This window comes from Lates calcarifer, linkage group LG20 (assembly GCF_001640805.2).
Source record: "Lates calcarifer isolate ASB-BC8 linkage group LG20, TLL_Latcal_v3, whole genome shotgun sequence".
NCBI classification, from domain to species: Eukaryota; Metazoa; Chordata; class Actinopteri; family Centropomidae; genus Lates; species Lates calcarifer.
The window spans coordinates 19,617,098-19,630,065 of NC_066852.1; the positions used below are offsets into that span (position 1 = coordinate 19,617,098).

Below are 12,968 nucleotides of genomic sequence, written 5' to 3' on the forward strand. Positions count from 1 at the left end.
GACTCTTATTCTCCATAATCAAGGTCAAGAGCGTTTTTCAATAACCTTTGGGAATTAAAGGCTGGAACGGCGCCAGCTCGCCCTGCCAATCATTTTCACAGCCAGCTGAATAATACAAAAGTTGTTGACCTTTTGCACCTCGACAGATCGATACGTTGTCGCCTTACTTAAAATAATTATTTAAAAGAGTAGTTCTCTATTAATATTTGTATTTTGTTTGGATTCCCTCTCGGCGCCGGTGTGATAAATTGTTTCAAATAACAGATGGTGCTGGAGGGAGAGACAAAGCAGGGGAATCTGGTAGCAATTATCCTCAATTATGTTCATTGTTATTTTGAGCTAATTATTGTTATTGTCACTGTAGTTTGTGTGTCTTGCGGCGCTAGCCTGCAATAAGCAAAGCCAGGGAAGACAATGGGGGAACAGGGACGTGTTGTGACGGTGAAATATGGCTTTCATAATTGAGCCTATAACCGGTTGGTCTAAATAAAACTTATATCTAAATGTACAGGCTGAGGTCTCGTATCAGATTCACCAAATGTCTGCAGATAAAATGGTCAAATAATGGGCCTGTAGAGTGTTTGATACACAGAGATATCAGTAGTTTATTTATTCTTTAAATCACTGTCTTTGACTCTTCACTGTGCAGCACAGAGACGAGAATTAATTAGATTAATATGGTATAAATGTTTCCTGTGAGAAATGTTTGATTTATGAATAAAAAGTAGGAATAAAAATAATAAAGGTCTAAACAAAGGCTGCATAATTCAGAAGCGTTTTCTCTTATTTAATATTTGATCCTGTTTGTCTTAAGTAAAAGTGGGTGTTTGAGATGGTTAAGTCGTAGTTGTCCTGCGGTCGAGAGATGTCCACCTTCCTCCAGTGTCGTTGAGCAATTTTGTAGGATATCGAGCGGCCAACTGCAAGAAACTTTTGCGGTGTTGTTGCGCGCACAAGAATAAATCTCCACATTTTAAAAAGAAGCGTTTTTACCCCCTGAAGCCATTTGCGCAAAATCTCTGGGACAAGGACAGAGCGGGTACCGGGACGGGAGAAGAAGAGGAGGAGGAGGACGGGGGGACAGACAGGAGAGGAGAGGAGAGGAGAGGAGAGGACAGGACAGGACAGGACAGGAGAGGAGAGGGACTCCGTGGCCGCTGACTACACTCTCGTCTTTTGTTTGGGGGCGTCTCCTCTCCTCTCCTCCTGTTCCTCCTGTCCCCTCCCCTCCTCTTCTCCGGTCCCCTCCCCTCTTTTCCCTTCCCATCCTAGATCCCCCTCTCTCTATCTCTCTCCCTCCCTCTCTCTCTACCCCCGGGGCGGGAGAAGCCCGTGTTTGGTTCTCAGAGAGAGAGAGAGTCCTTTGGGAAGAGTCACAAAGCGTTTCCCTCAGAGAGAAAGCGGAGTGGCGAGAGCTTCGGGAGTCATCCGCAGGAAAACCAGCGCTTGCTCTGCACCTCAACGCGCACGTCCTGAAACCACTGGGCCGAGGGACGAGAAGCGAAAGCAAAGAGCGAAAAGAGGAAGAAAGAAGTGACAGAGAATGATGACATCTGATCTAAGCGCTAGTTGATCTCTCTTTTCTCTGTGACAGCTTGAACTGTGGATCTCAAAGCGCACCAGAAGCGACTTTTTCGCACCTTTCCACACTGGGTCAACCCGCGTCCTGACGTCCCTCCGGCGATTTAAATTCGTGTTTTAAGTGACTTGACTTTTTGGATTTTATTCTGCCGATATGCTTTTCCCGTTTTAGCACCCACGTCCACTCGGGACTAGAATTAAAGGGATAAAGAGTTCATCGCTTGGTTTCTAGCGAAGCGCACGCAGCAGCAGCAAAGAGCGCACTCGCGTTCACTCCGCTTGAATCAGAGTGAAAGATCAGGAGAACAAGTGCACAGCGAGGCGCGGGGAGAGACTGAGAGGGCGAAAAAGAGGTTACAAGCACCAAGCTTCGGAGGTTTGTTAATGTTTGGGATCCAGGAGAGCATCCAGAGAAGCGGCAGCAGCCTGAAGGAGGAGCCGCTGGGAGGCATGAACGCTGTCCGGGGCTGGATGCAGGGGGGCGGCGTGCTGGACGCCAACACAGCCGCCCAAAGGTGAGCTCTGCCCGGCCGGAGGAGAAGACTACCCCTCCTTCATTCACCGAAACGTGGAAAACAACCGGGATATTTCAGTCATGACCTGTGCAGGACACGAGGCTGTGTTGATGGGGGAGAAACAGACCAAGCTGCTGTCTGGAGGAAGAAAAAATGGATTTAACTGCTGCTGGGATAATTTGGGAATTTAAGATTTTCATTCAGAATAATTCCACGACACATAGATTAGCCTGTGTGATTTTAAAACAACTCACTAGTTAATGGCAACATGTGTTTGTGCTGCAGATTTTTACGCACATGCAACGTGCGCCTTCTGTCCCATAGCTGGCTTAGTTTAATGAGTATGAAACCAAAAGAGCAAATAAATAAATCTAGGCCTGAGCTTGGTGTTTACATGAAGATTAGATTAGATGAAATCTTCCCTCTTTTCTAACAAACTCGTAGTTGTATTCATGGGGAATAAAATTCTCTTGTCCCACAGAATCAGTGATGTGAAGGTCGATAAATCTTGACCTCCTGTCACAGATCTCATGAAAAACGACCTCCAATAGAAGAAAATACTTGAAATTTCAGAAAATCATCGGTTTGAGATTTTTTAAATAAAACAGCCTTTTTTGAAAATCATAACTTGATAAACATGTAAAATATCAGCGTTAAAATGTTACTTAAAATCAAGAAAAAGAAAAGAAAAACGCGCACTTGTAAAGTAAAACTTTATTCCAGCCTCCTCACTGTTCTAACACCGACTCATTCCCGCCTCTGTGTCCGCAGTGGAGTGGGTCTGGCCCGGGCTCACTTTGAGAAGCAGCCGCCCTCCAACCTGCGGAAGTCCAACTTCTTCCACTTCGTCCTGGCTCTGTACGACCGCCAGGGTCAGCCGGTGGAGATCGAGAGGACCAACTTCGTGGACTTCATCGAGAAGGAGAAGGTCGGTGCACAAACTCTCGGTGGTCTGATTTAATATCCTGCGAGATAAATTATTATTTTTGATTCTGTAAAGGCCTGATTATATGATGTGTGATATATCAGTGTTTAATGTGACATTTTTAACAATTAAAGAAAGATAAGTTATCAATCTAAATTATTATTAATATTATTGTTATTATTATTGTTATCATTATTATGATTAACAATTAAACACAGTATAACCCAAAAGCTTCCTTCGATTCATTTGTACATTTGAGAAATAAAAAAATCTCTCTGGACGTGTAAATAGTTTTTAATTTACAGCTCCATTCAACACAACCACTTGTTCTATATAAACAACGGCGGGGCGACCGCTCTCCTCATCAATTATGACCCCGTCTAAATTAGATGAAAATGTAGTGGGAGAATTTAGTGTTGGATTTATTTGCCCCCCAAACATAACCAGTAATTACAGAGGAATTAAAAAGCCACAATAACACCGTGATTACACATGGAGAAATTACAGGGCTGCCCTGCTTTAATATGTCCGCTGTGAACATAAATCACATGTTTATTTAATGTTATGACCGGTGTAAAGAATTCAATTACTTCTTAGATATTTATATGTGTGTATTCTACAGGCCTACACGTGCAGAGAGGTACTTTTTTAAAAAAAAAATTCAATCCTAATGTCTCAATAAAAAGCTCAGTGTTTGTTGTGTGTGTTAAGGAAACGAGCGGAGAGAAGACCAATAACGGGATTCATTACCGGCTGCAGCTTCTTTACAGTAACGGTGAGTGAGGAGCCTGTCACACTAAAACACACACTCTGTACTTATTACAATAAATTCCACCAAATCAGCCTGATTAACCGTTTTCTCCTGCAGTAATAGAACATGCACACAGGAAGCAGCTGATATATACTTTAGATTTAATGTGGAAAAATGTGCAGCAGAGGGCCAACAGGCTGCCACAGATTGTTTATGTCATAGAAGCTGCAGTGTGACATTTAAAAAAATAAAAAAGTGTAATTTGACCGATTTCTGGGTAAATTTCACTGTTGCAGAGCAGCTGCTGCAGGGGAATTAGTACCAGCTTTGTGGGTTTAATCACTGTGGCTGTCCTCAAAATTAGTTTGTCCAGTGTGAAGTGGGCTGTTTGACAGTTGGAGCTGAAGGCTGCTGGTGTGCATGCTGTTGTGGTGTAACTGTGGATTGTGGTGTTCAGGCCCCATCAGCTCAGTCTACAGCTGAGGAGGGAAACAGCATCAACTGGCAGGAATACCCAGCCTCCTCTGGGAATAAGACATGTGGACATAAAGCATGCTGTACAATGTGTGAACTGTAATTATTGATTTTAATATCTTTTGCATGTGGAATTGGACGTTGCAAGTGATACTGACCGTAAAGTACACATGTTTGGAGCCAAAAGCCAATGACATTTATCATCATTATGAAGCATTAATGAGAGTCTAATGGGTTCTGGGTGTGTGAATCGCAGTTTTCATAGTATCATGACTGGAACAGAGACTCCAGGGTTTAAGGACAGATGATATCGTCGTCCAAACTGCTCAACTCTTTGAGGCAAATTTGTGATTTTGGGTTATATAAATAAAACTAATTTGGTAGCCTGTTACAGTAAAAAGAAACACAGAAGTTAAGTAAGATTTATTTTGAATATGTGAACTGTTTAACAGCTACTGGCTGATATTTAATACACACACACACACACACACACACACACACACACACATACACAAGCTTCTCCAGTTGTTCCCAGCCTTCTTGGCTTATGACCTCTTACAGTGAAGCTACTGTGTGTGTCTGGTTGCATGTGTGAGCACCTCAACCAAAGATTGATTAGCATACTCCCCCTCAATTTGTTTTACTTGACATGTTTTTTGAGGCCTAAAGAAGTGAAATTATTAACAAGACTTCACTAGAAAAAATGCAAAGATTAGACACAACAAGAGGCTGAAAATACATTAAATTTTGTGCATTAGAAATACATTTTTTCTGCATCCTTACCCTCTTAATCACCCCAAGACCCCTAAATTTTGTGGGAGCTTCCTGTTGTGTAAGGTGGGAATAATTAAGTTCATCCATTTTCCTCACTCTTATAACTTTTTTATGTTTACCTAAATTGACATATTTTTTATGTAGCTTTGTATATACATCTGCTTGTCGAAATCTATGTACAGTTTATGATTTTCTCTCTTCCTCTGCATCCCAACAGGCATCAGAACAGAGCAGGACTTTTATGTTCGACTCATAGATTCCATGACTAAACAGGTAAACACACATTTTAACACCTACACACACACACACACACACACACACTCTCTCTCTCTCTCTCTGTCACCTCTCCTGTTACCTCTCTGACAATGAGCTGCTCCACTGATCCGCCTGTTCTCCGCCGCCCTCCTCTATCTGCATGCACTTGCACACACACAAAAATGAGTGTTTGTGCGTGTGTAATTCTGTGGGTGGGTGTTTCCACAGTGTGTGTGTGTGTGTGTGTGTGTGTGTGTGTGTGTGTGTGTGTGCCCCCACCCACCCACACACACACACACACATGCACACACACTGCATGGCTCCAGGCGTTTTTGCCTGTACTTCTCTTGCTGTGATTAGAGTGAGGAGGCAGCGAGCGGGTGTTGAGGAACAGGAGCGTAATTCTGCTGCTCACAGTAGGGAAGTGGAAAGATATAACGGCACCTCTGGGATTTGGTCTGCCAAGTAGAGAGCGTTTTCTGATCAGATCCAATTTTTCTGTTAATGTTTGTGTTTTTGTTTATATGTACTTTTATGAGAGATGGTTAGAGAGAGCAGCAGGAAGAGTTAGGAGAAAGAGAAAGAAACTGAACAACAGATAGAAGACTGTCTGTGTTTGTGCTGGATGTTCCTCAGGTAAACAGTTAGGATGATGACAAATTTTTGGGGTTTTCGCACCAGAAACGCAGTGAGAATTTTCTCGCGGGTGTAATGTATTGTATATGTGTGTTTAGTGTGTGTGTGTGGTGAGGTATGAGGAGCCAAGAAGCCACGCTATTCGCCGAATACTCGCTACTGTGACTCCAAGCTCTGATAGAGTCTCACATTGCTGCTGCCATGCCGCACCACATACTGTGTGTGTTTGTGTGTGTCTGGCAGGCTTAAGGGACCACACTGTTCCCTAATAACACTGTTTAGCTTGAGCTTGGTGGGGTGACAGCCAGTTACACACACACACACACACACACACACACACACACACACACATATATATAGTGAGGCCTTGCTCCCAGTGGAAGGCCCAGGCAAGGAAGGAGCGAGCTTGACCCTCTCAAAAACACACACAAGTGCACAAATACATTCTCATGCTCACTGTCGTCTGACAAATGAAACTGCTTTTTTTTGTCCGCATAAAGAGATTTTTTAGGTTTGAAAAGGAAAAATTGTTTTCCTAAGGGGCGCTGATGCAGGCAGGTGTGTGCTGCACCTGTGGGCATCTGCCTGTGTGAGCGCTGGTCTGTATTGAGTGTGTGTGCCTGTGGAGGTGTGTGTGGTAGTCGGGGGTTTATACGTGAGTGAGAGGGAGAAAGCACAGCATGTATATATCTGCATAGGCACTTAGGCAAAACTGCACATGGAGCAATAAAGCATGCTCAGTTGAGTGTGTGTGTGTGTGTGTGTGTGTGTGATTCCCAGCGGTAGAGCAATGGAACACTAACAGGTGGTCAAACCAAAACAGCCGTGTGGTTGGCTTAGTTGGTCAGTGATGTCATGGCCACTGTCTCTCTAACCAAACACACACACACACACACACACACACACACACTCATTGTTCCCAGTCACTGTTGTCTTACCAAACAGGAAAAATGACGCTACTTTGAGTTTGCATGGGTGTCTATATAACATTACATCACCATTAAAGACACACTGTAATCCAAAGCAAACACAAGTGTAGCTCCATTCAACAAAACTGAAAACACTCAGAACTCAGCTGACATGTATTTTGATATAAAACCCTCACCTAAGCTAAGGGACGCTTTAAAAACATATTTATCAGTAATTTTTGTGCTATCACAGGCCCATATAGAGCCACAGTGAAACTACAAACATCTCCAGCTTCATACACTAGTTGAGTGGCTATGATAATGGACTTACTCTAGTTGGTGTATGGCTGCAACAGCAGCACAGCTCTTACTCATTTCAAAGACCAAAATTCCACAGGCGCTGCAGATCTTTTGAATGCTAACAAATTAGTTGGTCACGATGGGTTCACTTACTAATAGCAAGCGCCGCAGATACTAATTTATCTCTGAATATGGACAGTAAACCCCAGGGACATGTTACACTTTTTCTTTCATAAAGACCAATGAAACTAACCCTCAGAGAGAGACACTGCATAGAGTCACTGAAGCTAATGGGACAGCAGCTGGTCAGGAAGTGATGTCAGGATTTTGTCGTTTTCTATTTTCAAATATGATTCATTCATTCCTGCAAAATTCCTGGTCTCTTGTCTGTACTTCAAACTCTGTTACTATACTATCCACACAGGTGCATTGTATATTGTGAAAATTTACAGATGGGGCCTGTAAAGTACATATCTCCAGCTCTGGTTGTTGATCAGTGTTGTCATGTATTAAAATCAGGTTGAGTTTTGTTAAGCTGTAGCTGTGCTGCATGGTGTTATTTGGCTCATATCATTGATTCTGTTTATCTCACACTTCTGATAGTGATTCTTCTGCCAGGAAAGTGAAGCCGACTCCAGTGTTTGGCACTTAAAGCTGGCACCTACTTCTGTTATTCTGCTATTTCAGTCTGTCTCCCAGTTTTGTGTGTGTGTGTGTGTGTGTGCTGGCGCTGATTGTGTTAAACTGAGGAGCAGAGCACCTCCTAGTCTTCAGAAGCCGAGCGCGGTTCGCCAGTTGATCACGACTCTGTCCCGGAGAATAAAGCATCTGTCACTGCGGCCCTGTCGGATCACTAGCTCGCTAGTCGACCTGACACTAACGCAGGAGGAAGTGTGTTCCCCTGCTTAACGGCTCCTTGTTTACACGCCGCGCATGTCACGCTACTTCAAAGGCGGAGGAGAGAGCAGCAGAGATGGTGTATGAAAGGCTTGGTGAGGCGGAGAGAGGGAGGAGACGGAGGAGGAAAAGGCAGATGAAAGAGAGGAGCAGAGCAGACGAGGTGACAGTGTGAAAAAAGAAGCTGAGACAAACGATGGCCGGGATGGTAGAGGAATTTACACGCTTACACAAGAGCTTGTCAGAGAAGGCTGATTAAATATTATTTGCTCTTTGTGTTAATTGTGCCAGTTCTTTCCTGCTTGGAGCTCCAGCAGGAGAAACCTTAGGATGAGAAACTTAAGACCTCAGTTTAGCACAATTTTTCTCTGATTGGCAACTTTTTCCGTCTACAATATCTGATGCATCCTGACACAGTGAAGTGTAACCCTCCTGAAGTCCAAATGGGGTCAAAACAAAGCAAGGGCTGTTAGATTCGGACCCAGATCTGGCACAGAGGGCGATGAGTCAACACTAGGCAAAGCAAGGAGTCAGCTGGGAAAGAACTGGATATTGTCTGCAGTGTATCTACAAAGGGAAAAAGTGACCTGTTCACTGGGTTCATCACTTATCTGTATAAGAAATAATATGTTGGTCAAGTTAATGTTCCTTCTGTTAGCACCAGTTTTGTTTGAAGATACCTGACACAAGCAGACTTAGATTCTGCAAGATTCTGCATAAAATAAGGAGGTTTTCACTCATTTCCAGGAGTTGTTTTAATGTATGAACTTAGACAACATATATAAATTTTCACTCTTCCGGTTGAACACAGACATCTTTCCTCTATCCTGCAAGATATTTCAATCTATGTCTGGTGCAGAGTTAATAGCAGAGGAGAGAGATTTGAGAAAACCTTTAAAAAACATAAGGTGTACAAGGATTTATTGACCTTGTCGATGATTTTGGAGGAAAGCACAGGCCTACTTCTGTTCGTAAAGATAAATGTATACACCTGGCCCAATGTCTGAAGGTTTTCTTCTGTGTGTGTGTGTGTGTGAGAGAGACAGAGAGAGAGGGAGAGAGAGAACAAAAGAGCAAAAGTGCAAAAAAGCTAGAAGAAAAGAGAGGTTGAAATGACATTGATGCATGTTTGTCCAGGGTAGGAGGCAAGTTCAGAGGAAGTTGCCTGGCCCACTCTTTTCCCATGGCACAATGAGCAGGTCTAATCATAGACAGAAGTATGGCTTATAAAGTACATTTCCTTTTCAGATTCTGTCTGTTCTATCTTTCCCTACTGTTCCCACACTCAGATTTGCTTTCATTAAACCATAAGCAAGGGAAAATATTACAGTCGAGATGTTGATGGAAAGCAACTAGAGAAACAGTTTCAAATGTCTGTTGGCTGTTGGATCAACCTCAGCGGTGTGTTAACAGGAGCGTCTTTGCTTTGGCCGGGGTCATTTAAAACGTTTTCAGTCTGGATACCTGTTTATTTTGTTTTCTGGATACATGAGTTTGCTTGACCTGCGGCTGAAAATGCAATTTAGCCTCAACTCTGCTGTCACCTCGTACGGCTAAAAAGTGGCTCAGCTGGAAATGTTGTAGCTGTAGCTCTGTCTACCTGTAGTTGCACTTTCTGCTTTGAGCGTAGATTATTTTTGTTTCATATTACACACTCACGCCCACACTGACCTGGTGGTGCACAGCCCTGGACCACCAGGAGCTCCTTCAGGCTCCAGGTTCATGTATCGATACGTTTCCAGCAGAGGGTTTTCAGCTGGAAAATATGCACATGCACGGAAAATTATAACTGACAAGGGCCCCAGGCCCTGAAACAAATGGGGGTCTCCAATACCAGAAACACAGAGGGTACTGGAGACAACTAGCTATTAGTATGAAATGCTGTAGGCTACAACAATATTGTAATGGGGGCCCTCAGACTGTATAGCCACTGTTTTCCATTAATGCCGCAGAGCTCTAAGCTGGTTTCTGAGGGCCATGTAGGGCTGTAGCTTCTACAAATGAGGAGCTCAGTCTACAGTCTTGGCTCATGTTGGGGCCCCATATGGAACATGCTCGCCCTGGGGCCCCTTTTGGGCCAGTCCAAGCTCAAACAGAAGAAATATTCGTACAATATTTTTATTTCAAAGCCCCCTCCTGTGTGTCCTATTTGCTCCTTTTTTTTCCCAATTGCCAACTCATCCATCGACCTTTCTGCACAAAGCTTTGTTGAGTCTTGGCTAGGTCTTGTCGTCGAATATATGGAATTGGAAATATAACATCTTCAACTTGACATCCAGCAAATATTTTAAAAAAGGTGGGGTGGGGGGTCAGCAGGGAAATGAAATTGATGAGTTTTGAGTTGAGTTTTTGAACATTGAAGGTTTGTTTGACGGTCCATAATCTCTACCGGTTACAGCTAAACAGTGAGTATGTGTAACATGTGAATTTGCATCATTAATGGTATGTTTCGAGCTGTTAAGCTCTCACTGAGATAAATTACCTCAATTTACAAACTCAAGCTAATGTTCCCCTGACGGCAGCAGGTAGTCTGAAAGTGAGCCTGAAGACTATTATAAAGGACAGTGACTCTTCGTCACCGTTCCCTAAGAAAAGTGAGCTTGTCACTCGGTGAAGCTCTACTGCGGTGTGGAACGACAGATCAAACAGACTGGAATAGACCAAAGACAGACAGGGCGTGTGTATTGATTGATAGATAGCTTAGCAGTGTGTGACTTGTGGTTTCGCTTTATGCTGAGCTTCCTCATACCCGAACCAGAAATATTGTATAATTGCAGCAGGTGAAGCCTCAGCTGAGATGCCTTTGTCAGGAGCAGAAACTGTGACCACTGCTCTGCGAACATCCAGCTTTATTCTCTGTAACATTTGACTTGAGAGATTTCACCTGATCAGCATGTGAGCAGATGAGATATGGTTGTTATTTTGTGGATCTTCTGAAACAACGCGTGTGAACGAAGTGTGCGTATGTGCGTGGGTGGAGGGTGACAGACGCCCGTGCGGAGACAGTGGGTGTGAGTGTGTTTATGTGAAGTGGAGGTGTTACTGCTGAACTGCATGTTCTTTGAGGTGAAGTGGGAACTAACCTGTTAACCCAACAATACCGTCAGTGTTACTGCCATAACCTGATGGATGAAAATAAATGTACACCACAGTAACAGTATAAAAAACACTAATTCCTTGTGTTCTGACATTGTGTCTTAAAGTTAGTGCAGTGCTGCAAAACATAGTCAGATCTTCTCAGCAGTTGGATATTGAGTGCAGTGCACTGAAAACATGCAAATGCCTTTTTTTATGCATCCATGCACTGATGGCGGCAATGACTGGCCTACCAGAGAGTCTGTATCTCTATATCTGATATTAAGTCACAGTTAACTCCTGGAAGTGTTCCTGTAACTGAAGGACATTTCTGGTGATTTTCTATATTTTCCTCATTTTGGACACATTGCATGAAAAGGCCAAAAAGCAACAATTAATTAATCCTATTAACAAGTGTTGCCTGTGTAGCCAGCACCTGATTTATCTCATTCCTGTGCCCTGTGGAACTTCATTGTTGTCCAGAAGCGATTAAAACCATACTGCTGTTGCACAGGTTACCATGGTCCTTCATCACTGTAAACATTAGTTTATTTTGAGTCAAACATGCAACTGTAAACACTAACTTCAGCATCAAGTGTGGGTTAATCATCAATTTTAAGGTTCCCCAAAAATTTGCTCTTTACAGGGCTGTGTTGGTGCATAAGGTTGTTGTTCTATAACAAATATCATAATTTTGTGGCTTGAAAAACCAGATGACATCAAAATGATTTATTGTTTTTTTTTTTTTATAATGCTCTACTGTGACTTTGGATGTGACCTTTAAAGATTTACCAGAAATAATTTTGTGCCAGTTATACAACTACAACCTTATAAACCTTAGTCCTTTAAACGAATGCCATATCAGAGATGGAGAAGACTCTTTGCCTGATTTTAGCTGTGTGTTTATTCTGTTTCGCTATCTGTCAGCTAACAATCATCTCTGCACCTCTCTCGTCAGCCGATTGTTTACGAAGGCCAAGACAAGAACCCGGAGATGTGCAGGGTGCTGCTGACACACGAGATCATGTGCAGGTGAGGACGACTGCATCATATCTTTCATCATCTCTTCCTCTCCCCTCTCCTCACCTCCTCTCTCCACTGTTCCTCTTTTTTCTTCTGCAGCACACTTTGTTCATCTGCGGAAAGTTCTCAGCAGTCACCCCTCTGTACTCAATACATTTCTTATTTTGTCACCCTCATTAACCCCCCCACACATACACACCCAGATGCATATGTACGCATATGCATGAATCCCTATCTGTTGAGGAAGATGAGTTTTAGCTATCAGAGTCGTTGCTTTAATTATAATCTAAAGATGAATTTCTTCGGAAGTAGGTTGGGAGTAAAGAGTTCTATTTATAGAGGCATTTTACTAACCTATCCTATACAATAGGAGATGTGTGTGTGTGGATGCATGCGTGGTGCGTGCATGTGTCTGTGACGCCTGGTTAATTAGGACACAGAGAAACTCATTAGTCAATCTGAACCCTCCTGTTGTTTCATGGCTAACAAATGGGCCTTCCTCCACAGTCTGACTATAAAATATAGGCAGGGAGTCACACACACACACATGCACACACACGCACAGACACACACACACATTCAGATGCACACACTCACAAAGAAGTATGCGTATGCACACTCGCTCATGCACACCAGTTATAAAAATTCAAATTTAGCACATGAATTAAGTTGTTCTTATTCCCTGACCTTGTCAGTGAACAACTTTAAGTGTAACAATATAAATTGGGGTTCATCTGTATGCACAAGCAGGGATTTTAACTATGAAATCAGGCACACTAATATTTTATTCTATAGCTCGCTGAATATTCCTCAGGCAGTTCAGCTGCAGAAGTTGGAAAACCTATTGAAATTCT

At 43.0% G+C, this 12,968-nt stretch overlaps 1 protein-coding gene across 2 annotated transcripts in view; it reads left to right on the forward strand.

The window, feature by feature from the left end:
- Positions 1–1,292: 1,292 nt before the first annotated feature.
- Positions 1,293–12,968, forward strand: part of LOC108893654 (transcription factor COE1-A) — an 85,267-nt gene continuing 73,591 nt past the window's right edge. For both annotated transcript variants that reach the window (XM_018691855.2, XM_018691856.2), the window contains exons 1-5: positions 1,293–2,096; positions 2,868–3,024; positions 3,733–3,796; positions 5,238–5,293; positions 12,050–12,123. In XM_018691855.2, the coding sequence (XP_018547371.1) occupies positions 1,966–2,096; positions 2,868–3,024; positions 3,733–3,796; positions 5,238–5,293; positions 12,050–12,123 (482 nt within the window). In that variant the 5' untranslated portion in view covers positions 1,293–1,965. The remainder of the gene's footprint in view (positions 2,097–2,867; positions 3,025–3,732; positions 3,797–5,237; positions 5,294–12,049; positions 12,124–12,968) is intronic.